Source organism: Lycorma delicatula, chromosome 7 (assembly GCF_047948215.1).
Source record: "Lycorma delicatula isolate Av1 chromosome 7, ASM4794821v1, whole genome shotgun sequence".
Lineage (NCBI taxonomy): Eukaryota > Metazoa > Arthropoda > Insecta > Hemiptera > Fulgoridae > Lycorma > Lycorma delicatula.
Genome location: NC_134461.1, coordinates 4059066 through 4085271, shown reverse-complemented (window position 1 = coordinate 4085271; position 26206 = coordinate 4059066). Strand labels below are relative to the sequence as shown.

Here is a 26206-nt window from a genome sequence, read left to right as displayed (position 1 = left end):
GTTATTTTTGACTTGTCCTTAAACTTATAAGATACTGTAGGTGAACCGTGCTACTGATGTAAAAAATGTTTTAATATTGTTGATGATGAAAAAAGAAAAGAAATTATTAATAATTTTAACAAGATGTTAGAAAGAAATGAACAAAATAGAGATTTGGCAGGACTAATTACAGTTTACCATGTAGCTAGAAGAAGGCCTAAAAAAGGAGAAATGTATGCTAATCTTCACATAAATTCATATGTGTATAAAGCCGAGTTAAAAGTGAAACTGGCAATTATGAGGACGTCATTATTTGCCATAAAGCATTCTTGGGTATTTATGGAATAACAAATAGATAAACTACGTTACTGAAATCATATCTTTTTTGGATACGATGCTGTTATTGATGATCCTAGAGGTAACAGTCAAAATAAGCACAACAAATTACCAGTTGACACCAAAGAGAGAATAAAAATCATATTGCGTCATTTAAAGAAAAAAACCAAAATACAGTTTAAAAAAGTAAAAAATTACTTATTTGTCTAGCACCCTTAATATTAGTAAAATGAACAAAATATTTTTGGGAAACATCCTATAATAAAACTTCTAAAGAAAAAGATAGAAAAATATTTGTAAGTAACTTTGATATAAAATCTGGGTATTCTCATTTTAATACCTGCAGCAGGTGTGATTATATATATATATATATATATATATATAAAGAAAAAAGGCGGCTGTTAAAATCTTTCATTGAATTAACCAACATAAACTGACATAAGTACCAAGCGATCGGCCAACGGAATTCAGTACTACTAGAGTTAATCCTCCATTTTTCATTATAGAAGAAGTTAACGTGTAATTTTTGGATGGGGTCATTTTCTTTTTAAATATTACTTAAAACTTCGCCTTAGCAAAGTCGTACAATAAATATGAAAAACATTTATAATAAACTACTTCAGAGTTGAATAACTGCCATAAAGAAAAATTATGAAACGCTACAGACTACAAATGATAAACCAAACAAATTGCATATTGAAAACATTCTAATGTTAAAATGGAATAATTTACAAGATTTGGAAAAATTTATCTCTAAAAATCAAAAATATTACGATTCATTACCACATTAGTAAGAAAATTTGACAAATAATATACTTTATTATTATTATTATTATTATTATTTGTACACTTTTAATATTTTTATATTCAATAAAACACATGATTTTGCTAACTATTTAAGTCATTTTACTAGTGAATACCATTTTTATAAAAAAGAATGATCAATTTTGCATCATTTTATACTAAAATATTTGTCACAATGATTGTTTTTGCACTGTTATATCCAACACCAAAATAGTAAATTAATATTAATGACGCGTTTATAATAATATTATGCATTCATTTTATTATAAAATGAAAAAATGTACCCTTCACTTTCATATTCAACATTCAATATTCATTCAACATCATATTGATAAAATAATAAATAACTGAACCAGAAATCTTCAAAATTTTAAATATGTTTCCTGAACATTCTAGTGAATAGGAAATAGATTGTTTTTTGATCGTCTTCATTCACTATCCCTTACAAAGTTGTCGACTTGTTCAATCAATCATAGTAATACAATCTAATAATTACATCAGCTTTTTTCCTTTGTTTATAATTTTAAAGCATAGCCCTTACAGGTAAATAACAACCAGTACTGGGAAAAATAGTAATATCCGTCAAAATCATTGCCTTAGAACTAGATATAAATAACTTATAAAGTTTTAAGCAATTTTTTCCCACATGTTTACTATGCAGTGTTTAAAAAGGAAACTAATTAAGACATGAGAAATTGCATTTTAAAAACTTCAGGGTAAAGGAAAGCAAAGACTTAAATTAGGAAGACCATATGAAGGAAGGACTGTGATGGAATTTCTAGTTTCAATCCTTGTAAACCAACTATGCACTACCTGTTAATTCTTTTGTATTTATCTTATTGTAAAATATTCAAAGGAAGAAAAAAATTGTCTTTCTTAATTTTTCTGCAATTGACTGTCTCTTTTTTTAAAGAATTTATTATGAAAATATAATATATATATATATATATATATAAATAATAATAAAAATTACGTGTAAATTTATATTAAAGAATATAGAACTTATTGGGAAAAATCCAAACTAATGCCCTGTGATACAGTAATGCAAATCAACATTACCACAGATGTACAGTGACTATAAAGCACATGTTCATCACTTGTAGTGTGTCATCAACGAGTTCTATATTGCTAACACAATATAGAGAATTGTTCCAGCTGAGTCAACGTATGAAGACAGTTTATTGAGGTAACATACATTAGCGACACTAAATTTTTTATTTCATTTAATACTTAAGGCATCAATGATGACATATTTCACAAGAAAAATACCAGTATTGAAGCAGAAATGATCTAATTCTATATCATACAATAATTCATAGCGGAACGATGACACCTGCAACTGAAATTTCAGTTTATGTCTACACATTTAAAAAATGATGAAACATTACTGTAAAAATTTCCTTTTTGCTTATATTTTCTTCACCGAAAAATACCCATTAACATTACATATGAAACTCCACAATAAACTATAAAGCTTACGTGAATGTCAAGCGACCGATATCAATTAACTTTATCGAATACAATGTTAGAGAAAACTAAACGACAATTTTATTTTGACATATGTACGATTTCATAAAGAACAGCACGTTGAACTCACCTGTGCTAAAAGTAGATTCAATATAACTTATGAAAAATATCATCCTCAGTCACAACACTTTCCAAACTACAGAAATGCAAAATTTTCAGCATGTCGCAGAGCAATATAATTTATTGAAATAAAACATTCAGAATACTCTTTCATTCGCCAATAAAATGTTACAACAAAGTCAAATATTAACATTTTCATAACCTCCCCTTTCTCATATTATGACAGCTGATGCAATTTTATGGATTTGTTATGAAACCCGTAATGCTATAGACACCAAAGCTACATAGACTATAAACAAAAGCCATGGACGATCAAAAAATTGATAATGCACAACTAATGTGAAGCGGCTTAGAGCATAACTGACTTTACCACTGGGTGCTATCCCTAAAGTGAATACATTGAGATCGCATAACCGGGCTAAGTGCAAAACGATTTATTAATGCTAAATTATTTGTTAGGTGCTAAAACAAAAATTAATGTATATTATATTAAAAAATATTTTCATAATTTTTTTTCCAAACGAAAGTTTCATTTGACTGTGGTGCTCTGTGCTCCACAGTCAAGTGAAACTTTCTTTGACCACTGTGTTCAAAAATTCAAACGATGAGCCGTTTGTCAAAATTGTATTTATTAGTATTTCAAAGAACTTATTTTCTAAAAAAAAAAAAGTAAGCAGATTAGTATATAAGTAGTTTTAGGACTTCTACAAATTTCTTGTGGTGAAAACAAATGGAAATAAGGATTGAAAAACAAAAATATTATGTTTTTGGTATTGTTGCTGAGCAAGGGATGTTGCTATAGAAGTAAGAACAGAGAGTAGTTTAGTTCAAGATTTATACAAGAATGACCAGAAGAGGTACTGATTTTATCTAAGAATTCTTTATACATCATCTTTAACTAAACCAGTAACATTCTACTTACAGAACAAATTTTATGATAAAGATATCCCAAAATGTATTTCCAACTACACATTTTTTTATAAGTAAAAAAAAAATGTATCTGCATCTCATGCGATTGCAAATTTTGTGAAATTAAATAGATTATGTGTAAAAGTCATCATTTATTCCAGAAAACAAAATTATTAAAATAGTAAAAAATAAATTATTATTTAGTCTACTGAGATAATGATAATTTGACTGGAGAGTCTTGCCAATAAAATGCATCTGATTGGTTTTTTTAATATAGCGCAATCCATTTGTTACTTATACTTGTGGCTTTAATGTCATTTTATAATAAAAGTATTAAAATGAAAATGAAAACAATATTATTAACTAAATAGTGTCAAATACTAAACTAATTAACAAATCAAAATACAGATTTCAATACAACTGCTTAACTTCCCAGACAAATGTATCCATTTACCTAGTATGGTTTCAATGTTATCATTTTTACCCGTTCTAATTATTTACCCTTTTGTGACCCAAATCCCAAAATTTAATAGCTACAATATCTTACACGTACAAGTATGTATATATATATATATATATATATAGAGTTAAAATGAAAAAAAAAAAGGAAGCTGACAACTTTATTATAACTTATTTTTTAATTTGGTAGTCATTTTGAAAAAGATTTTAGACAAAACATCAATTTTAAAAGATGCTCAAAACTTATAACAATAAAATTTTCATTAAATCCGGCTCCAGATGAGATAGAACCAAAGAACCCCTTTAATTTCTCACCTGTTTGAGACCCTAATTCCTAACTTTAACCCCATCAATACCAAAATTTGGTCACCACATCAATTTGAAATCTTCGGTCCACCCGATCCTAAGTATAAACCCAAATAAACACCAGAAACATACTCACACACGTTACACATATCCCAACAAACAGAAATCTTACCCTTTTTTTGGAATTTCACGATCAAAAAATGAAGTGAAAAGGTAGGTGGTTTTTTTATACAATTATCATACTTTTTAACTTGTTTTTTTATATCATATATATATATATATATATATATGTAAATATACACTAAACTATTGGAAGAAAGACCAGCGATTAGGTAATGCAGAACGAAGTAGGTGTACCTCTATAGCAAAATAAACATGCCAGATGTAGGAGGAAGTTAGAAATAGAATAGTGGAACTCTGTACAGTCATCACTGGCTGGTACACACGACTACAACAGATACACAAGAGGGATAGACTTATACATGCTGCAAAGTATATAAGTCAATGAGTTAATTCATAAATTAAAAAGAAATGGTGTTTAATTAAAGCAGCAAAAAATTAACAATTTTTGAAAATGTTCTAGAAAAAAAAACTGCACACAGAGTAGTAATATTGCTTGTGTTCTAATTGTAAATAGATTCAAGTAAAGGTTAAAAAATTCAGCTACTATCTAAATATAAAAATTGCTGAAAGAATTGAATAACCTGTAAGAATTTAAGAAACATAAATTAAAAAAATTCTATATACAAAAAATTGAAAAACTTAAAATTTTCATTTAAATTATTAATACAACTGATGTTAGACAAATATAAATAAATAAATAATATCATACAACAACATATTATAAATTGAATATAACATCATATGGCAGTCTATGTGAATATATATATGTATATATATATATATATATATATATATGTATAAAATTATACCTATTTATAAGTTAATAATAAAATCACACGTTAATTGTGTTCCGGACACCGTGTATGGATAATACGGCTTTTAGATTGTGTTGGCGACAATCCTTCTTCACAAACATGCACTACAATACCAGGTTGGCTACCAGATGCAGCATGTAATTCATGAGCTTCTCCTATATAATAAAAATATAAATCAATCTACAGATATATTTTAATACAATACATTCATAAACATTTACATAATATAAGTCATACATTATAATTATGAGAAGATTTATATACTACAGAGAACATAAAAGATAAGATCAGTCATATATTTACACATTCTGAGTAGTGATAAATTGAGGTTCTATTAAACCAAAACTTCTAAAAAAAATGCTGAAAAATTCAACACTGCAGTATTTATTTTCTGATTCATCTGATCAATCAAGGAAAAAATGCTCGTTTGTATGACAAGATTACATTACATTATTACAAACTTGAGAAGAGATTAAAATACATAAATACACTATACCTTGCAATTTACACATGTTATAATTAAAAGTGAAATAAAGCAGCAACTGATATATGTGTTATGAATAGATACAACAATTTAAGTGATTCACATAATCATAAAATTTTTGTAAAACATTAAAATAAAATTTTATAATTAATATTATTTTATATTTTTGAATGATAATTTTTACTAAACATGATACTTTTTTTATAATTAAAACTGTTTACTTTATGGTAAAAATAAATCATACTTTTGAAGTTTTCTATGTAATTATTCACAGAATAATTAAATGTTTGCAGACTAGAATAGTAATGGCAGTCATGCTTTTACATAAAATGGCTATAAGTCCGCTCAATGCAGAAGAGAGCTGGCAGATTTTTCACATTTGAATTCAGATACGAAGGTGAATCAAATTTAAACTGTAATTTTGCCATTCTACGCAGCGAGCAGTTCTGAGCTGGATGGTGGAGTGGGGGTTAATGTTCAATGTGTTAGAGAGGGGGAACCAGCTTGGATAGCTCCTCCGCTTTAGTTCCGTCGTCAGTATAATCATAAAGTTTTTAACTAATGAAGGCATTAAACCTGCAGAAATTTTAATTCATTTAAAGGTACACTACGGGGACACTACACTGTCCCAGAATCGAGTGTATACATGGGCCAGACAATTGAAAGGCGGGCGAGAAAGTAGAGAAAATAAAAGTCATGATCAACGTCCAACGACAAGTATCACAGATGACAACAACTGTGCCGTTTGAGAGCTTATCGTAGGTGATCGCCAGGTCACTGTTGGAAGAAATCACATCAGAAGTCAGTAAACAGCTGTGGGTGTGCTCAATCTTACCACTGATCATCTTGGCTTTGGAAAAATTAGTGCTTGATGGGTTCCAAGGTTTTTGATCGAAAATCAAAAGCAGGTCAGGTTGGAAATGCGTGAGAGACTTCTGAACTGACTTTGGTCTTTTGGGGCGCATCGTCACATGTGATGTGACATGAGTCTATCATTACACTCCGAAGCCAAAGAATGGCGAGTAAGGAATGGTGAAGGAAGGATGAGGGCTGCCCAGTGAAGGCCAAAACCTGTCTTTAAGCCGGAAAAGATCTTATTATTTTTTTTTTACTCAAGGGGAGTTTTACTCATTGACTTTCTCTATATCAATTGAATGGTGAATGTGACTTACTATTGTCAGCTGCTACAATAAAATAAAGCTACCTACCAAAATAAAAGACGAAGTATGCCCATAAGAGATCATCCTTCTTCATGACAATGCCAGTCCATACACCGTAACTTTGATAAGGGATAAACTGGAAAAAATGCACTGGAAAATTCTCAACCACCCTCCCAAGAGTCCAAATTTGTCCTGTGACTTTTTTGTTTACCATCTTGAAAGAATTGCTTGGAGGGGAACGAATCAAAAACAATGAAGACGTCAAGATGCATGTGCACAATTAGTTGATGACTTGTCCTCAAACTTTTTATAAACAAGAAATATTCAAACTTCCAAATCATTGGCACAAGTGTGTAGATCGTGCAGGAGACAACAGAGAAATGATGACATATGAATTGTGTATATTATTAATCAACAAATTTATGAAACAATTATCATTTATATTTGATTCACCCTCTTATAATGATTGTGAAACGGTCAAAAAGATATGTTACATGGTTCTGTGCTGTATACTTTTATTTTGAAGATTTTACTTTTTATTTTGAACTAAACTGTAAGTTTTAACTCTATTATAATATACACTTTCAAAATATTTTAGTGCAGGATGTAAAAAAAATTTTAAGAGAAGAAGGATTTCCATTAGAAATCCTGGTGATCTAAACTATCTGGTAAAAAAAAAGGCACAACATACACAAAATATAAATGTAAAACATAGCATAGAACTTGGCTGCAGTCCATATGCAGCTGTTTAACACACTATCATTCATTCTAAGAAAAGGTTTTTCAGATCTAACTAAGCAGGTAAAATATGAGAAATTATTTTTGAAAAGGTTTTTCATTATAAAATTCTTAACTTTCATCAAAATCAATTATTTTATTTTTCAATTGAAACATAATCAAGATTACAGTTACAATTAACATACCTTACAAGTTACTTTAAATCAGTCTGGTTCTTGATCTACAAAACAAGAACAAACAACTAAAATGTAAAATAGTGTTTGATGTTGTGATAACATCTGCAAGGGAAAATTTACTTTTTTATTTAAAAATGAATAATCCTTACCAAATCGTGACTAGACTTTCAAAATCATAAACACAATACTGTTTATTTCAATTATTTAACACTAAATACTGCTTTAAAAAAAACAAAACAGAAACTGAAATTCACTTTTCACCACAACAACTAAATTATTTTCAAAACCAATTTCCTATTAGATTTAACAGCATTAATAAAACATAAAGCAATGTATCAACAGGAAACTAATAATTTGCATCCTACATCATATGACATTTAGGTCCATAAGTTAAATAACAAAAATTGTTACATGGTAATGAGCAAGACAAATAGGATTCAAATTTTTTAGAATAGAAAAACAGGATCTTATTAGATTTAATAAAACAAAATACACTAACCATCAAATATTCATCAAAGAGCTGAGGAAAATACTCACTAAGTAAGATGACATGGCTTTATCACACAAGAATTTTCTGCCAAAGACCAACCACAAAAAAAACTAACTCCTACAAGTAAATCTCTCCATTTTACTTCTTTTTTTTTTAAATTTAATGAAAAAAAAAATATATATAGATGCATGTTTTATATTATTCTGTAACATATTATAATTAAGCACATATATATTGTTGTATAGTAGTAACACTTATTTATTCATATTTCAGTAAAATTTTGACCCCTGTGTTAATAAAATTAAATATATGAAATATAAACCACCAAAACATAGTAATTAGATAAATTAAACTTATCATATTAATTTCCAATAACCGGTTTTCACGGTATCCCACATCCAGTTGGTATTAAATTCTCTATTTATTATATTAAAACTTATTTTTTTAATGTCACTTTTTTCTGAAATGATAATTTATCAAATTTCAAATAACATTTATTATAAGCTTAAAAATGTTATAATAATATAATTGCTGTCCAGCAGTGGTCAGCAATTTTAATGTTAGAAATATAGAATCTAATATCAACTGAAGATGTGGTATACTACGAAAACCAGTTACTGGAAATTAATATGATAAGTTTAACTTATCTAATTATTGAGTTTTGGTGATTTATATTTCATAAAATAAATATATATATATATATATAATATACTCTCAGAATTTTCTAACAGCACACAGACAGTCATCACAACCTCTAGGAATTTTGATTCACAACTTTAATGAAAGTTTTGGAAATAATTTTTTTCTTAACATTATAATTTGATAAATAATATATAAATAGATATATCATCTACACCTACCAGGTGTAAGATTTGCTATAGCTGCAAGTAAATCATAATTAACTAACGGTTCTCCCTCGTCGCGGGGTTCCCAGCCTACAGGCGGTGAAGCTGGTGGAGATATAAGAAACTGTTTCACTGGTGCTGGCGGTTGCAAATGCTGATCTGCTGCATCAATTGGCGTTACTGGCTGAAATGATAATTATAATTAAAAATAAAAGACAAAAAACAACACAAACACCATACTATCTCTTAAAGTTACTTTTGATCTCTTATGACTTCAATTGTAATTTAAAAATTTTCAGTAAATTTTCTACTCCAAACAAACAATAATAATAAATACCTTAAAGATGTTTGGTGAACAAACAATAAATATAATATTTATTATTGAAAAGAATAAGCTTAGAGTGGAATCTTTTGTAGAAAAGTGGTCAACATCCTAAGTTTAAATGGAATAATGATGTTAGAGAAAATTAAAATTGGTGTTTAAGTTCAGCTAATCAGGAGAAAAGGTATATAAGAGTAAATTCAAATATTCAAAAGATTATCCGATGTTTTTAACAATTAAAATCTCTAATAAATTTTCAAGCATACTTAAATCAGGAAAATGATGATAGCAAATGGATTATTAAGTGAAGAATAGAGCAGAAAAATCAATGAGTCTGAGGAGAAAAAAGAATAAAAGACCTAAGTTTTAAACATTACAGGTGGTCAAAAGAAAGCTTATAAACCCCTTATCCGCTGCAAACAAGTTGACTTTTGATTGCTATTTATTTACTTAATAAATTACAATTTCAATTGTATTTTAATTATTTTTTTATCGCTTGTATTGTACTTAATGAAAAAGATGATTAATTTTTAATTTTACGGTAAACGCAAGTAAATTTTAGACAAATGGGTAGCCTTATCAATAAATTTAAATTTGGAATTCAGTTAATTGTAATAAAAGATAAGCAAAGGTCTACAAACTTACCATAATTACTACTATTCAGTCTTTTGTAATTTTTCAAGTTTCTATAAAGTTCAAATACTTTAATTGTTATTTATCAGTATTATTCTAAAAATCGTGTAGGTAACAAAACACTACAGGGGGGTCCTGGCTAGATGGGAATGGTAAGCGAAGCTAGGTCAGTAGGGTCCAGGAGGGAAGCTCCTGGCTAGACAGGAACGGAGAACAAATTAAGTTCTATGGTGCTGGGATCAACCCTGTGGTTAGCCTGCACCAACCTGGGTTACAGGAGTCCAGATGGTCGATCGAGTGAAACAAGCCACGATTGGCCAGCTAGTAGTCAAATAATGTAAATAACGACATTAAAAATGGAAATATTACAAGTATAAATGAAAGTTGAAATCATGTAAAGGTAACATAGTAAAAATCCAAACTGTGTGCAATATAGTTTTAGTCCAGATTATCATATTTCTATGACAATTACTTCAAGGATGTAAATCCAGCAAATCATAATCCATTTTACATTATGTAATGGATTAGCACAGAAATTGCAGAAAACCACAGGTAATAAAACAGTTCTTGTAAAACTCCTCATTTGTTAAAAATTGTAGACATACTTCCACTCAGGAACAAATCTGGCAAAAGCTAAAAAAATATCAAATCAGTCTTGCCAATCCATCTTCAATTATTTAAAATTAATTAACTATACTATTCAATGAGTTAAAGAACACTACATAAAGCTTCCTCTAATTATTCTCTCAACGAGTTAACATATAGAATTATCTCAACTTAAACACAAAATCATAGGTAAAAATTTTACTCTTGCTACGATAAAAAAAATATTTTTCTTAGGAAAAAACCAAGTTAATTAAAAAATAAGAATAGTTTAAAATATATACTAATTTATTAAGTAAATACCTGAGCAAAATAACAATTAATAATGGTATTAAGAAATCGAGATTGGTGTAATTGTATTCTGGCTTTAGCTGCTGCAGCTGGACATGTGTAATTAACCCTCATTCGTCGAAAACTTCTAAAATACTGAAACGTGGCAGGTTCTCCATATTGTTTAAACATCATTTCAACTTGTTTCTGTATTAAAAAAAACATAGTTATAACATTTTAAACATTTATTTAAAAAAAAAAAAAAATACTAAATAAATAATATTACTATGGGGATATCTCTAAAGTAAAGACTGTTGAGAAATTTCTCTCTTTAAGGTTGGTAAACTTACGTCGTTCATAGCCATGCTAGTGTTATACACTGCATTGTTGTCTGTAAGTTGTTGCACTGTAGTATCTTTGATTATGTATGAGTTATTACGTTATAAAATGAATAGGAAAATTGATTTTGCCGTCAATGTGAAATATGTAGTCGTACATTTTTTAAACCATCAAAACATTATGTTGACTGAAATTCACAGGCAGTTGGTTGCTGTGTATGGTGATAATGTAATGAATATAAAAAACGTCTGAAAATGGTGTAAAAGGTTTAGAAATAACAGAATTAATGTGCATGATGAAGAACGCTCGGGGAGGCCCTCAATAATCACAAAGGACTTGTTGAAATGCGTTGATGATGAAATCAGAAAAGATGGTCTCTCAACGATTTCCGATCTGGCTCTTCTTTTTTCTGATGTTTCAAGAGCTGTTATTGGTCGCATTGTTCATGACTATCTAGGCTTCAGAAAGGTTTGTGCACTTTGGGTGCCACATGTCTTAACAGAACATCACAAAAAAATCCAAATGGGATCTGCTTTGGAATTTTTGATGCGCTACACAGAAAAAGATAAGTTCCTTAAATCAATTATTACCAGCGATGAAACATGGATTTTGTATTACATGCCAGAGAGAAAACGGCAATCACATGAATGGCTTCATCCTCAATCACCAACCAGACCAACACAGGTCAAGCCACAGATTTGGATGCAAACTGATGGCCACAGTCTTTTGGGATCGGTTTGGCATACGGTTGATTGATTTCACGTCAAGTGGAAAAACTATAAATGCAGAAGCCTACTGCGAAACTCTATGTAAGTTAAGGCACGTCATTCAAAATCAGCGAAGTGGGGAACTGATTGATGTTGTCGTCCTGCTACACAATAATGCACATCCACAAATTGTGGGTCAGACATGTGATTTACTGAGAACAATTGGATTGGAAATTACAATCACTAGCTCCTTCCGATTACTATTTGTTTGGGAAATTGAAAGAATTTTTGAATGGTAAGCAATTCGCGGGTGACGATGAACTTACAAATGCTGTTAATCAGTGGCTAAGTGGACTGGCAGCAGAGGAATACAATGAGGGTATATTGAAGCTGGTGTACTGCTTCAATAAATGTCTTAATTCATGTGGCGATTATATAGAGAAGTAGTATAAGGTATGTAGTTTAACAGTCATGTTTGATGGTAAAAATAGAGTATTACCTCAGAATTCTTTTCGACAACATTGATTTTCATGAAAATTTGTAAATGAGCTTATCTAAACCTCTGCTTCAAATGTTATATGTTTCTGATGTGTACTTTTTGTTTTTTGGGGGTGAAAACTACTCCTTGCTAAAAAAATTCAAAAACCATAGATTTAAATGTTTCATAGATTGAAATCATGGTTAAATATGTAGAATAAACATTATTTTATGTTGTGGAATATGATATTTTACTATGTTTCAACCCTTATGATGAAATTAAAAAAAATTAGTTTTCAATAGTCTGAAATGTTTTAATGGTGCATTTATAATGAACTAAAATCCTTTTACAGTTTATAATATAATTTATGATTCATCGCAATGTTTTAACCCTTAATAACCACTCCTTATGGAAAAAATTGTTGAAATTATAGATGTGTTTTTTAGCTCAAAATCATTTAAATGTGTAAAACAGACATTGTTCCTATTCTGAAACATAATTTATGATGTGTTAAAACATTGTAACCCTTAGAATCCACCCTAATGACAAAAAAGAAAATTTGTGTTCAACAGCTTAAAATGTTGTAATGGTGCATTTGTAATGAATTATAAACTTTTTACAGTTGTTAATAAAAGTTATAATTTATTGCAACGTCCCAAACCTTACAAACCGGCCTCGTGATTAAAATTAACAATCATAATTACTTAAAATTAAAAAACTATCACCACGTGTTTATTCTTTCTGTTTTGGAAATGTACTGACTACACCATATAAGAGATATACATTCACATATATGCATGTACAGTATACCTATATATATCTATGCACACAAAGTTCTATCATCCATCAACGGGTATTCACTTATGATGTGCTTCATTACTTTTCTTCTCATACCTATACTTTCATCTATGTATACATGAGGTCTGTAAATAAAGTAGTGAGACTGGTTCAGAAAATAATTTTATTTACAATTCAATTACACATGGACTCTATCACGTTCGAAATAGTTCCCTTGGGAAGTCACACAACGCTTCTAATGGTTTTCTCACTCTTCATAGCAGTGCTGGAACTCAGAAGCCAGAATATCCTTCAGATGGTCAGTTAGATTTCTTTTATGTTTTCTACTGTTCCAAAATAGTCCTATGAGGTGTTTTTTTTTTTAAGTCGAGAACAGGAAAAGGTCACAGGGACTCAAGTCTGGTGAATAAGGTGGTTGAGTTTTTTTTTTGTCTTCAGTCATCTGACTGGTTTGATGCAGCTCTCCAAGATTCCCTATCTAGTGCTAGTCGTTTCATTTCAGTATACCCTCTACATCCTACATCCCTAACAATTTGTTTTACATATTCCAAACGTGGCCTGCCTACACAATTTTTTCCTTCTACCTGTCCTTCCAATATTAAAGCGACTATTCCAGGATGCCTTAGTATGTGGCCTATAAATCTGTCTCTTCTTTTAACTATATTTTTCCAAATGCTTCTTTCTTCATCTATTTGCCGCAATACCTCTTCATTTGTCACTTTATCCACCCGTCTGATTTTTAACATTCACCTATAGCACCACATTTCAAAAGCTTCTAATCTTTTCTTCTCAGATACTCCGATCGTCCAAGTTTCACTTCCATATAAAGCGACACTCCAAACATATACTTTCAAAAATCTTTTCCTGACATTTAAATTAATTTTTGATGTAAACAAATTATATTTCTTACTGAAGGCTCGTTTCGCTTGTGCTATTCGGCATTTTATATCGCTCCTGCTTCGTCCATCTTTAGTAATTCTACTTCCCAAATAACAAAATTCTTCTACTTCCATAATCTTTTCTCCTCCTATTTTCACTTTCAGTGGTCCTTCTTTGTTATTTCTATTACATTTCATTATTTTTGTTTTGTATTTGTTTATTTTCATGCGATAGTTCTTGCATAGGACTTCATCTATGCCATTCATAGTTTCTTTTAAATCCTTTTTACTCTCGGCTAGAATTACTATAACATCAGCAAATCGTAGCATCTTTATCTTTTCACCTTGCACTGTTACTCGGAATCTAAATTATTCTTTAACATCATTAACTGCTAGTTCCATGTAAAGATTAAAAAGTAACGGAGATAGGGAACATCCTTGTCGGACTCCCTTTCTTATTACGGCTTCTTTCTTATGTTTGGTTCCTGTACATGTTAGCAATTGTTCTTCTATCTCTGTATTTGAACCCTAATTTTTTTAAAATGCTTAACATTTTATTCCAGCCTACGTTATCGAATGCCTTTTCTAGGTCTATAAACGCCAAGTATGTTGGCTTGTTTTTCTTTAATCTTCCTTCTACTCTTAATCTGAGGCCTAAAATTGCTTCCCTTGTCCCTATACTTTTCCTGAAACCAAATTGATCTTCTCCTAATACTTCTTCCACTCTCCTCTCAATTCTTCTGTATAGAATTCTATTTAAGATTTTTGATGCATGACTAGTTAAACTAATTGTTCTGTATTCTTCACATTTATCTGCCCCTGCTTTCTTTGGTATCATGACTATAATACTTTTTTTTAAGTCTGACGGAAATTCCCCTTTTTCATAAATATTACACACCAGTTTGTATAATCTATCAATCGCTTCTTCACATGCACTACGCAGTAATTCTACAGGTATTCCGTCTATTCCAGGAGCCTTTCTGCCATTTAAATCTTTTAATGCTCTCTTAAATTCAGATCTCAGTATTGTTTCTCCCATTTCATCCTCCCCAACTTCCTCTTCTTCCTGTATAACACACTATTTTCTAATTAATTTTATCCGTATAACTCTTCAATATATTCCACCCATCTATCGACTTTACCTTTCGTATTATATATCGGTGTACCATCTTTGTTTAACACATCATTAGATTTTAATTTATGTACCCCAAAATTTTCCTTAACTTTCCTGTATGCTCCGTCTATTTTACCAATGTTCATTTCTCTTTCCACTTCTGAACACTTTTCTTTAGCCAGTTTGCACTTCCTGTTTATAGCATTTCTTAATTGCCAATAGTTCCTTTTACTTTCTTCATCGCTAGCATTCTTATATTTTCTACGTTCATCCATCAGCTGCAATATATCGTCTGATACCCAAGGTTCTCTACCAGTTCTCTTTATTCCTCCTAAGTTTGCTTCTGCTGATTTAAGAATTTCCTTTTTAACATTCTCCCATTCTTTTCTACATTTTCTACCTTATCTTTTTTACTCAGACCTCTTGCGATGTCCTCCTCAAAAATCTTCTTTACCTCCTCTTCCTCAAGCTTCTCTAAATTCCACCGATTCATCTGACACCTTTTCTTCAGGTTTTTAAACCCCAATCTACATTTCATTATCACCAAATTATGGTCGCTATCAATGTCTGCTCCAGGGTAAGTTTTGCAGTCAACGAGTTGATTTCTAAATCTTTGCTTAACCTTGATATAATCTATCTGATACCTTGTAGTATCGCCTGGATTTTTCCAAGTGAATATTTTTCTATTATGATTTTTAAATTGGGTGTTGGCAATTACTAAATTATACTTCGTGCAAAACTCTATAAGTCGGTCCCCTCTTTCATTCCTTTTGCCTGGCCCGTATTCACCCACTATATTTCCTTCCTTGCCTTTTCCAATGCTTGCATTCCAATCTCCAGCTATTATTAAATTTTCATCTCCTTTTACGTGTTTAATTGCTTCATCAATCTCGTCGTATACACACACTACCTCATCATCATCATGGGCGCTTGTAGGCATATAGACGTTCAATCGTTGTCGGTTTAGGTTTTGATTTTGTCCTTATTACAATGATTCTATCGCTATGCGTTTTGAAATACTCTACTCTCTTCCCTATCTTCTTGTTCATTATGAAACCTACTCCTGCCTGCCCATTATTAAAATAATTATTATAAATAATGGGCAAGGTGGTTGAGAAACTACAAGAATGCTTTTCTTTGCCAAAAACTCAAGAATTGAGTGCAATGTGACAAGGTGCATTGTCATTATGTGGCATCCAGTTGTCTTTGATAGCTTGTCTGATGCAGGCAACTCTTTTCTGTAGTCTTTCAAAAATTTTTTGGTAAACAGATTGATTTACAGTCTGTCATGTAGGCAAAAACTCCTAATGGACAATGCGATTACTATTGAAGAAAAAAATCAGCATGGTTTTAATTTGCTCATTTTTGCTTTTTTGGGATGTGGTGAGTTTGAAGTGTGCCACCGTTTCTGGGTCGTACTCAAATACCCAAGAATTCATCACCATTAGTAAAATTTTATAGAAACTCAGGATCAGATTCAATTCGCTCGAGAAGATCGCAGCACACTTCCACCCTGTTGTGTTTCTGTTCAACAGTGAGGTTTTTTTGGACCAATTTTGCACAAACATTTTTCATGTCCATGCAATTGGTTTTTCAATGATAACTTCCTTAATTTTTAAGCTATCCAATCGCTAAAAAAACCATTTTGCAGGGAATTTCAAGAGCTATAAGTCATATAAAGTTCAGATTCCTTAAGCCCTTTGTTTTTGAAATTTTTGAGTTTGAAGGGCTTGGGGAAGGTAGTCCTCGCACTCAAATGCAAACTTCTCAATTATTATTCTACAGAAATTAAAAAAAAAACAAAAAAACAAAATTTTTGTACTGCAGCATTTTTTCATATTTTCTTTAGTTTTTGAATTACTGTGAAAAAAAGAAAATTTTCTAAGAAATTTCAAAATCGTTCAATGGTTGGATGAAAAATCAACATTTTCAATCATGAATAACTCAAAAAGTATTGACTCTACAAAAAATTTTTTGTTTAGAAATTATTCCTCTATAATTTTCTGCGATTATTTTGAATGTAATAATTTCCACTCCCAAGAGGTGGCATCCACCCCCAGGGTAAAAGCACACATTGGCACTATATAATGTTTGTCCTGGAGTTATTCCCCAATTACTGTCCACATTTCACGTCAATCGGTTTTGTCCAAAAGAATTCTGAGCAAAAAACCATCAAACACTGGACCATAAGAAAAATTAAAAAAATATAAAGTTTTCAGAATAAATTTTTTTTACAATGAAACTGTCTTCACTTTAGAGATAACCTCTCATAAATTAATATACCTAGTTAATTTCTATAAAAACATAACATATCCCAAAGAAGAACATACAAATATAATGGTGCCAATATGCTAACATCACACTTATCCACAAAGTAACACAAAAAATGTGTGGTTTTCCTCACATTTAACAAAAACTAAAATTTTTAACAGTGTACACCAACCATATCCAACAACTTCCTTGACCTCACCATAAAAAAAATAGACAACATGTGCACCTTCAAAACACAGTAATTCAATAACAACTGATACACTTATTCACAGTATATCTATCATCCTACATGAAAAAAAGGTTCTTTATAGATGTTACACATCTCATTAACAACTCTGAAATTGACACAATAAAATAATACCTAGCAAATGCAGAAACATCCACATTTATGTAAAAGACCCTAGTAATTAAAAACACACCTAATGATAAAAATACATACATACATTTGTATGTATGTTAAAATACATGATTTTTAAGTTATATTTATATAAAACTGCTGACACTTACTTATAATTAAGTTAAATTATTGCTTTAAAACCACAGAAAAAAAACACATCAAATAACAAAATTTCAGAGCATATATTGACAAACACCAACTTATTAGTGTACAAATAAAACTGTACTAAATACTATATCGGATAAACTGACGCACATTCACCAACAAGTACAAGTACTCATCACATTCAATCTCTGCACTGCCTAATAATAATTGAACACAAATGTAAAGATAGCAACCACTACCTCAAATTATAAATACAGTAAAATGACAAACTTATACTTGAAATTTAAAACTGCATTTGGCATTAAAAATAAATTAACAAATATCAAATACACTACTTTTGAAAAATAATTGCATTACAACTTTCTTTTTATAAAAATTTTTATTATAGTTTGTTATGCTAGTTTATCAGCAAACAAAAAATCAGATACTTATACGAAATATCATCGCTCTCCTAATTCTCTCTGCAAATATAATATAATCTCAAATTGGGTTCCAAAAAACAGCTATTTTATTTCTTTTGCCATAAGCAAATGATTGTCTAAGCAAAATAGCTTAAAATCCAAATTTTACCAACACTCAATTTTTTTATTTTTGGCTTAAGACAATGAAAATACACATACCTATTCCACAAAACATTTAGAAAGCACAGTGAAATTAACTCTCATGCTGATTAAACAGGGTGGACAAATTGTGAGTACATTAATTTCTAACTGTTGTCAGTTAGATTTTTAAAAAAATTACAGTGTGTAACCTTATATATCTTCTATTTACTTTAGGAACAAATAACTATTTTGAGGAAATTAAAAGATTAAAAATCTTGGACGTACTTTTAATTAAAAAGTTGGATGCTACAAAATTACAATTTTTTCAGACATTCAAACCTTAGTGACTTTAGCATCAGAAAAAAATTTCAACTGGAAAACTAATTATTTTTTAAAATGTAAAAAAAAAAAATATAATGGCAAATACAGGTAATTGTTTACAATTTGGGACTTGCATCTAATTTTTATGAAATTTGAAACATCTTAGTTAGGACCTAAGTTACTTGTTTCAACTGAAATATTTCAGTGAAAACACCTTTCACCCAAGTTACATCCTAGGTAAAAGTTACAGGACCCTCACCAAAAATTTTGTAATTCAACACTGTACAAGTGTAAAATACATTATTTATGGACTAAATAATTTGGTCAAGTTTGTTAACTAATTAAGAATGAGATAGATTCTCTTACGATTAAATTAAGTTAGGTTAAGGTTAAGTGCAGTAAGGTTAATAAGGTTAAAGTTAGATTAGGTTAATACATTACTTTTAAACTAAATAATCGGTTATGGTATATAATTATGAGCTCAGCCTAACAGTGAAAGGCATTTCTGACAAAAAAATCTCAATTGTAACAAATAACTTAGGTTCTACTTAAACTACATTCTAGAGTCCCTAATTGTTATCAATTACCTGAATGAAAAATTCTGTAGATCTATAACATGAAAAAATGAGATTATAACTTATTCTTAATGTGCCCTTTTAATAGAAGTTCTTTCTTTATAACAAATTTGAGCTTGTTTACATGAAATTGGCCATTTACTACAACGTGAACTAAGAATGTTAAAAAAAAAATGATAACACACAGTATTAAAATGTTGAATGAGCATTACATACAGAAATAAACAAACAAAAAAATGAACACAAACAGGGAATACCTTCAAATCATCACTCTTAAAAAGTGCACTATCTAAATTAGTGACAATAAGTGACGTCGGCAGGTCTTCATCATGTATTAAGTCATCAATACTTCGGTTCTCATTTCTTTGTGGTGTTGGCTGACTTAATTCTAATTCACTATAGTTAGGATGCAGGTTAGGTAATCCATCTACTTCATTAATAATCATTTCTCCTTCATCAGAATCTACACTCATTCGTCCTTCCTCCATATTTTTTTTTTTTGAAAAAATATGTATCAATAAACAAGCACTGATACCTAAAAAAAAGTGAACGATACTATATCAAACACTTAAAAAACAAAGTACCATTACCATAATAAATCATTAAAATTAAAAATGTAATGTACAATTATTTTCAAATGAATAAGCACCTGCTCTGATCTCACAGAAGATTTTTAAACCTGCTGTCTTCTTAAAAAAAAAAATAAGTAAATCACTGAAGTAGTTTTGCTAATTTGTAAATTTTACCAATTCAGAAGCTAATTTATTTCTATTATGAATAACCAAAACTTTTTTAGTAATAATTGACGTCAGTATCTTGCTAATACATACAATATTAGCAAATTTGTTTTATTTGTAGGTAGATTTGTTCTGTCTGTAGACACAAATATTTTGGAAATGTAATATTTATTAATAAAATAAAATTATACGTACATCACATAACATCTCGATTAAAAACTAAACAACACTGTTTATTTATACACTTTTCTTACAATATAAACAATGATTTAATAAATTTTCGTACAGTTGTGAATGTAGGATTGGTTTCAAAATATAAACAATATGTTCTCAGAACTGCATTATAATTAAATACCTTGAAATAGATTTATGGTAGAAGTTATTTTAACTAAATCACTCATAACTAGTTCGGATAGAACTTACAAAATAGGCTTCCTCACGAATTCACGATAATTTATTAATTACAATTATGCACGACGAAAAAATACTAAACCATATAAGAGACCAAAAACTAATTTAATCACAAACAATTATACACAACTTCCTTCTGAATATTAAATCATAAATGAAAAATTGTATAAACAAATCAAATAAACAGAAAATATATATACCAACAGTACTAAATAAAATAGATAAGGTTAAAAATATTAAAGTCAAAAGAGCACAAAATGCCGGTTGAATACTCACAGGTAAATTTATATTCGTATCAGATGTTTTTAAAAGATACTATACGGACATAAGATTAATGAGAGATTTAAAGATACAACTAACTAATTATAGAAGTCAGAATAAGCAAATTATTCCACAAAATCAACAAAACATATTTCATCTCATTGATTTGTTTCATTAATTGATTGAACAGCTGATTTCAGGCTTAAAAAATAAATTTTTGAAAGAACAATCTTCCGTTGTGAAAGGAAAGAATTATGGTTAGAAACTATAAAATGTAAAATTATTCGAAGAAAATGTTCCTATTTGACCAAATTTAAAATTAAAGTACATTTTATTTCAAATTAAGACGCTCATTTGGTTAATATTTCTGTTCTGCTACTTTTTTGCTTTTTTGCTAGCGCAGATATATATTATGCATGTACATTACTTAGAAATAAGAATTGAAAATTAAAAAAAAATTAATCTACATATTTTTCTCTTTTTTCCCGAATAACTAAGTAATATAAAAGTAATCGTTTTTCAAATGTCAGTTTCAAAATTACATTGGTAAACCTGATACTACCGTACTTTTTAAAGAACTAATAATCGGTTAACAAGAAGGCATTGAATACTAGATCGTGGATGCTAGTATTCGTTGGTGGTTGGGTTTTAATGGTCGACCTGAGACTATAGAAGACTATACTTCATTTACGTTCATACATATCATTCTCTGAAGTAATACTTTACTGTGGTTCTGGAGGCTAAACAGAAAAAGAAAAGGCATTGGTTAGCAGAAGAGAAGAAAGATAAGTACTACAAGCTTATTCTCTCACCTGCTTAGCTCTTTTCAATTAACGGTTGCTCAAAGGTTAAAAGAAGAAAAGAGAGATAGGCACTACAAGATCACTATGAAAATCACTTTCGCTATCCCATCCTTTCCACGATTAACACCGATGATTGAACTAAGTCTAACAAGTGTGATCTTTGACCAGCTTAACCAACCTGTACTTGACTATACCCTATTTACAGTAGATTCCCTAAAATTGCCTTCGGCACCCACCTCTTACAGGAGGGTAGTCCCCAATTACAAGGCTTTCTGCCTATTCTGAAAGGAAAGGGAGGATGTCACAGAAGATAAGCTTTTAAGCATATTGTTCTGTCAGGTTCCTGCCTCCAAACCTCTTTTGGATTGGAACGCAGTCCCAAAATTCACATAAACCACGAACACCAGTCAATTTTATTGTCAATTCACTAGAAAGACCCAGCAACCCGTATCGCATTTCATTCAGTACAATATAATTCAGCTGCCACAGTTTTATAACAAAGTATGGACTTCAGATCAGGCTTCTAAACTTAAAATAAAGATCAGTAATACTAAACCTGCATCTCACATTAACCTGTCTCTTATATTTATTTTTTTTTTTTTCATAATTAATTGAATGATTAAAACCTGATTAGAATGATAGTTAGAACACAATGCTTCACTCATCATTAATTATGAAATTCCATTAAGCAAAGTTGGACTACTTTGGTGGACAGTCAGCAAAGCCTTGCTAAGAAAGATTGTGCTACTTTCTTGCAACTCGATAATCATTTGACAAAATTCATAAAATAAATTTAATTCCCAAAATTTTCACTTACAAGTCAAATTTAACTTTTCAACTCAATCATTATAGAATTACTGCAGCGTTTACTTTGTATTACTGTGCTCTGTACTTATGAATCGTTACTTTATTTACAGGGAGCACTAACCCCCTTGTCCGAAACTATCTGTTGATTTCATGATTGTAATTCTCTTTCTCTCCTTCCTCTTTTTTTAAAATTATCACTGAAAAACTATTCCTAATTCTTCATCAAAGATTAAAAGGTGAAAAATGTAAACATTTAGATTCATATTAGTTCTACCTGACGGTCTAAAGTCGGTACGGGTAATAGCTCAATCGAAGGGATAGCGCCCACAACAGAAAATTATAGATAGCAAGAAGCCAAAAATCCAACCTCACCCTGAGCACCAACTAAACTTTCTAAACTTTGATGAGTAGCACATCGCATTTCCAATATCCCCTAAAAATTAAAATAACACCGATTTTATTAAAATATCGTTTACATTTGTTTAAATGAAAAAAAGAAAAATACACAATTATTTTTTTATGAATTCTCATACGCTTAAATATTAAAAAATCATACAAAAATCGGACTGTAATTAAAAAGTATTACATTTCATTTCTAAATAGAATTAGAAATTTCAACTTACAATTCCACAATTTTGCCATCAGTTATTTTTCTGTAACCCTAACTTCGTGGATTACAGTAGTTTGTTTTAATGAATTTAAGGTTATCCAGTGTTCTTATACGTTAATTGTATTTTCAACCTTAATGAAATTAATAGGTTAAAGTATAAATATACTATCGGTTTTGATAAGAGTAACAAGGCATTTAGTTTTAATCGTGAATTATAAAATATTACTCTAAATGCAAATTGCAAAACAATGGATTTTATTTAATTATAATATTTCTAGCGTATTACCGTAGTATCGATTATTGCAGACATTACAAGTTAAAATGTTAAAGTTCATGAAATTTTAGAATACGTATATGTTTATTTTCTCTTATTCATTCATATCTTTTTGGATCGTATATCTCTTACCCAAAACTACTTTGTATTCTAATGTAGTTTATTTCCTCTCTGTTTTTATCATTAGACTTTTCCAGAACACACTGTCATTATTATCTTTCCGTATTTTTATCCCGGTGTTTTATTTAAAACACCAAACTATTCTAAATAACAGCTTTCTATGTTGTTACATCAGCCAGTTTTTTCTTTAGAAAAGTAGATTTCTTTTACTGGTAGACCTAATTATTTAATACTACCGATATTTTAAACAATACACCGAGTCATACAAAAAAGAAATATTTAATAATTTATTTAAAACTTTTCAGTCGCTTGTGGACATCTTCAGTCATTAGTGATGCTGTTCCGCCCTGGCATCAACTGATGTTATCGCCGATAGTTTTTTAAGTTAAGCAAATATTATGTTTGGAAAGCGATTAAAAAGCGTGTCAGATTTTGAAGATGATCGCAAAAGTAAATGAAAATGCTTTGATACAGATTTTTAAAAACATTATTCTAATTAAATTTTCATTATGTTGTATCAAAAGTTTATATTTTTAAATAATTTTACAGACTGCCATCAACAAAAAAACAGTAAATTCTCAAATAATTGTTAAATGACAAAGTAGTGAGAATGGAATACATCATTGCCCCAATGCATTTCAATTATTCAATACTACTACCTCATTCTTGCCAGATTATTAGATTAAATAAATTAGATTACATAAATACTCTTTCTACATTTCAGTTTGATTTTCCTTAATCTTTTTAAAATTATACATGATGAAATGCATTCTCTGGATATCCTTGCAAATGCCAAACGGGTGGCTTTATTCTTCTTAAAACTGCATTCAAAGGTTAGTTTCAAGCCCTTTTTTGTACTCAAGCACTCTGTAACAAAACCGTCCAAATCTAATAAATAAAAAAATAAATCTTTTATTCTGATCGATACATTATGCAGATCACATCAGGGATGATAAATACACTACACTGTGGATAAAAATTAAAGTATCCCTGGATGGATGAAGGGAAACCACGATCAGAAGAATGTGACAAAATACACAGTTAATTGCAAAATAAAATATAAATACGATTAAGTCCAAATTTATTATCTAAAATATAAAAATATGAAATAACGTTAAAATAAATGAACGAGAATACTATAAAAATAACTACACAATAATTTCCGAGGTGTTAATAAAAATTATTTGAGCGTCTATTTATGAATAGGTTGAACGGGATGCAAAAAATTCTGGGGTTTCCTTTTAATTTTTTAATTAGTAGTATTTAAAAATTCATCACCGGTGTAATATTGTTTCTGTAAGAGAAAATTTTCTAATTGTATTTAAAATAAACTGTGAGACTGTAGAGATTAATTGTGACTGTTGTTTTTAACCAAGAAATTTAAATATAAGAATTTTCCAAATATCGGTCTATGCGATTCATATTTATGAGGAGTATTAATATGATTTTTACAAGGACAATTATATAACAGCTCATTTTTGCGTTTTAAAAACTTGTTCTCGCTTTTTCAGAAAGCCTCAAGAGATGATTTTTTTTGCCGACAATTTTTGGCTTATCAGCTAATAGAGCTATGCTTAATAGAGAATTGAAATTACTTAATTAGAGCGTTGTAGAAATGAAAATTAACGCAAATATTGTTCATAAAGGTAAATACAATGGTTCTGATGTTTACAAAATGACTTGCGAATTGTGTCGTAGTACATACAGCAACAAACAAATTAATCCGAACACAATATTTTTAACAAAAGATTTTATTTTATAAGAAAAAATGTTTAATAGTCAAACTTATTCAAATTTAATAGTTTACGCGTCCTCCTTTGCTACTGATTATCTCATTAATACTCTTTGGCGTTTATTCCGCTAAGGTAGAACAATGATTTTTTATTTCTTCATCTCAAAACCAAAACTGTATCGCCGAACTAATAAGGTTAGTTTCTGTGCTGCAATTCATTTTTCCAAGTCTTTTTTTTTGTACGGTCCTAAATTTTCAACGGGATTCAGGTCGGGGAAGTTCCTTGGCCACGTGAGCGCTCAAATTTGTAGGCTTTTGAAGAAATCTTTTGCTTTCTTTGACGCGTGACAAGGTGCAAGGTCCTGTTGGAAAATGAGTTCTGGGTTTTTCACCATAAGCGGACTATTTTTCTTTGCCGCGATCCGATTTCATAATTCCATCCACAGGCATAAGTTCTCCTGGCCCTTCGCGTGTAAAACATCTCCAAAATATCTTTTTGGCCGGGTGTTTGGAAGCTTATTGCAGGCGTGTCGGTGTAGTAATCTTCTTATCTACTCGCTTACAAATGCAGGCTACCCTTTCCCCTTGGACAAAAAAACGAGTCTCATTTGAAAAAATAACTTTTTTCTACATCTCAATAGTCCATTCTTTATGTTCCTTTGTCCACTGAAGTCTTTTTATCTTCATAACCTGCGTTAGTAACCGCTTCTTTTTGGGTTTCCGAGCAACCCTTCCCGCTGCCGACAATCCCGCTGTCTCTCAAGTCCCTATTAAGATCAACAGCTGACAATCGTGGATTAATTTTGCTTTTTATTATTAGTAATTGATCCTGTGTAGGCGTGGTTCTCTTTTTCCATCCGCATTTTATTTTTCTGTTTGGAGAGATG

The 26206-nt window shown here is 30.1% G+C and overlaps 1 protein-coding gene across 1 annotated transcript; it reads right to left on the bottom strand.

Moving 5' to 3' along the window:
• Positions 1–5251: 5251 nt before the first annotated feature.
• On the bottom strand, positions 5252–21121 carry sra (RRM_RCAN_like domain containing protein Sra). Its single transcript, XM_075371058.1, has 5 exons — positions 20989–21121; positions 19822–20099; positions 11073–11246; positions 9227–9395; positions 5252–5473 (listed from the first exon to the last, which is right to left on the bottom strand). Exons 2-5 carry the CDS (start codon positions 20050–20052, stop codon positions 5343–5345), a joined length of 705 nt encoding a protein of 234 aa, XP_075227173.1. The 5' UTR covers positions 20053–20099; positions 20989–21121; the 3' UTR covers positions 5252–5342.
• Between the last annotated feature and the right edge of the window lie 5085 nt (positions 21122–26206).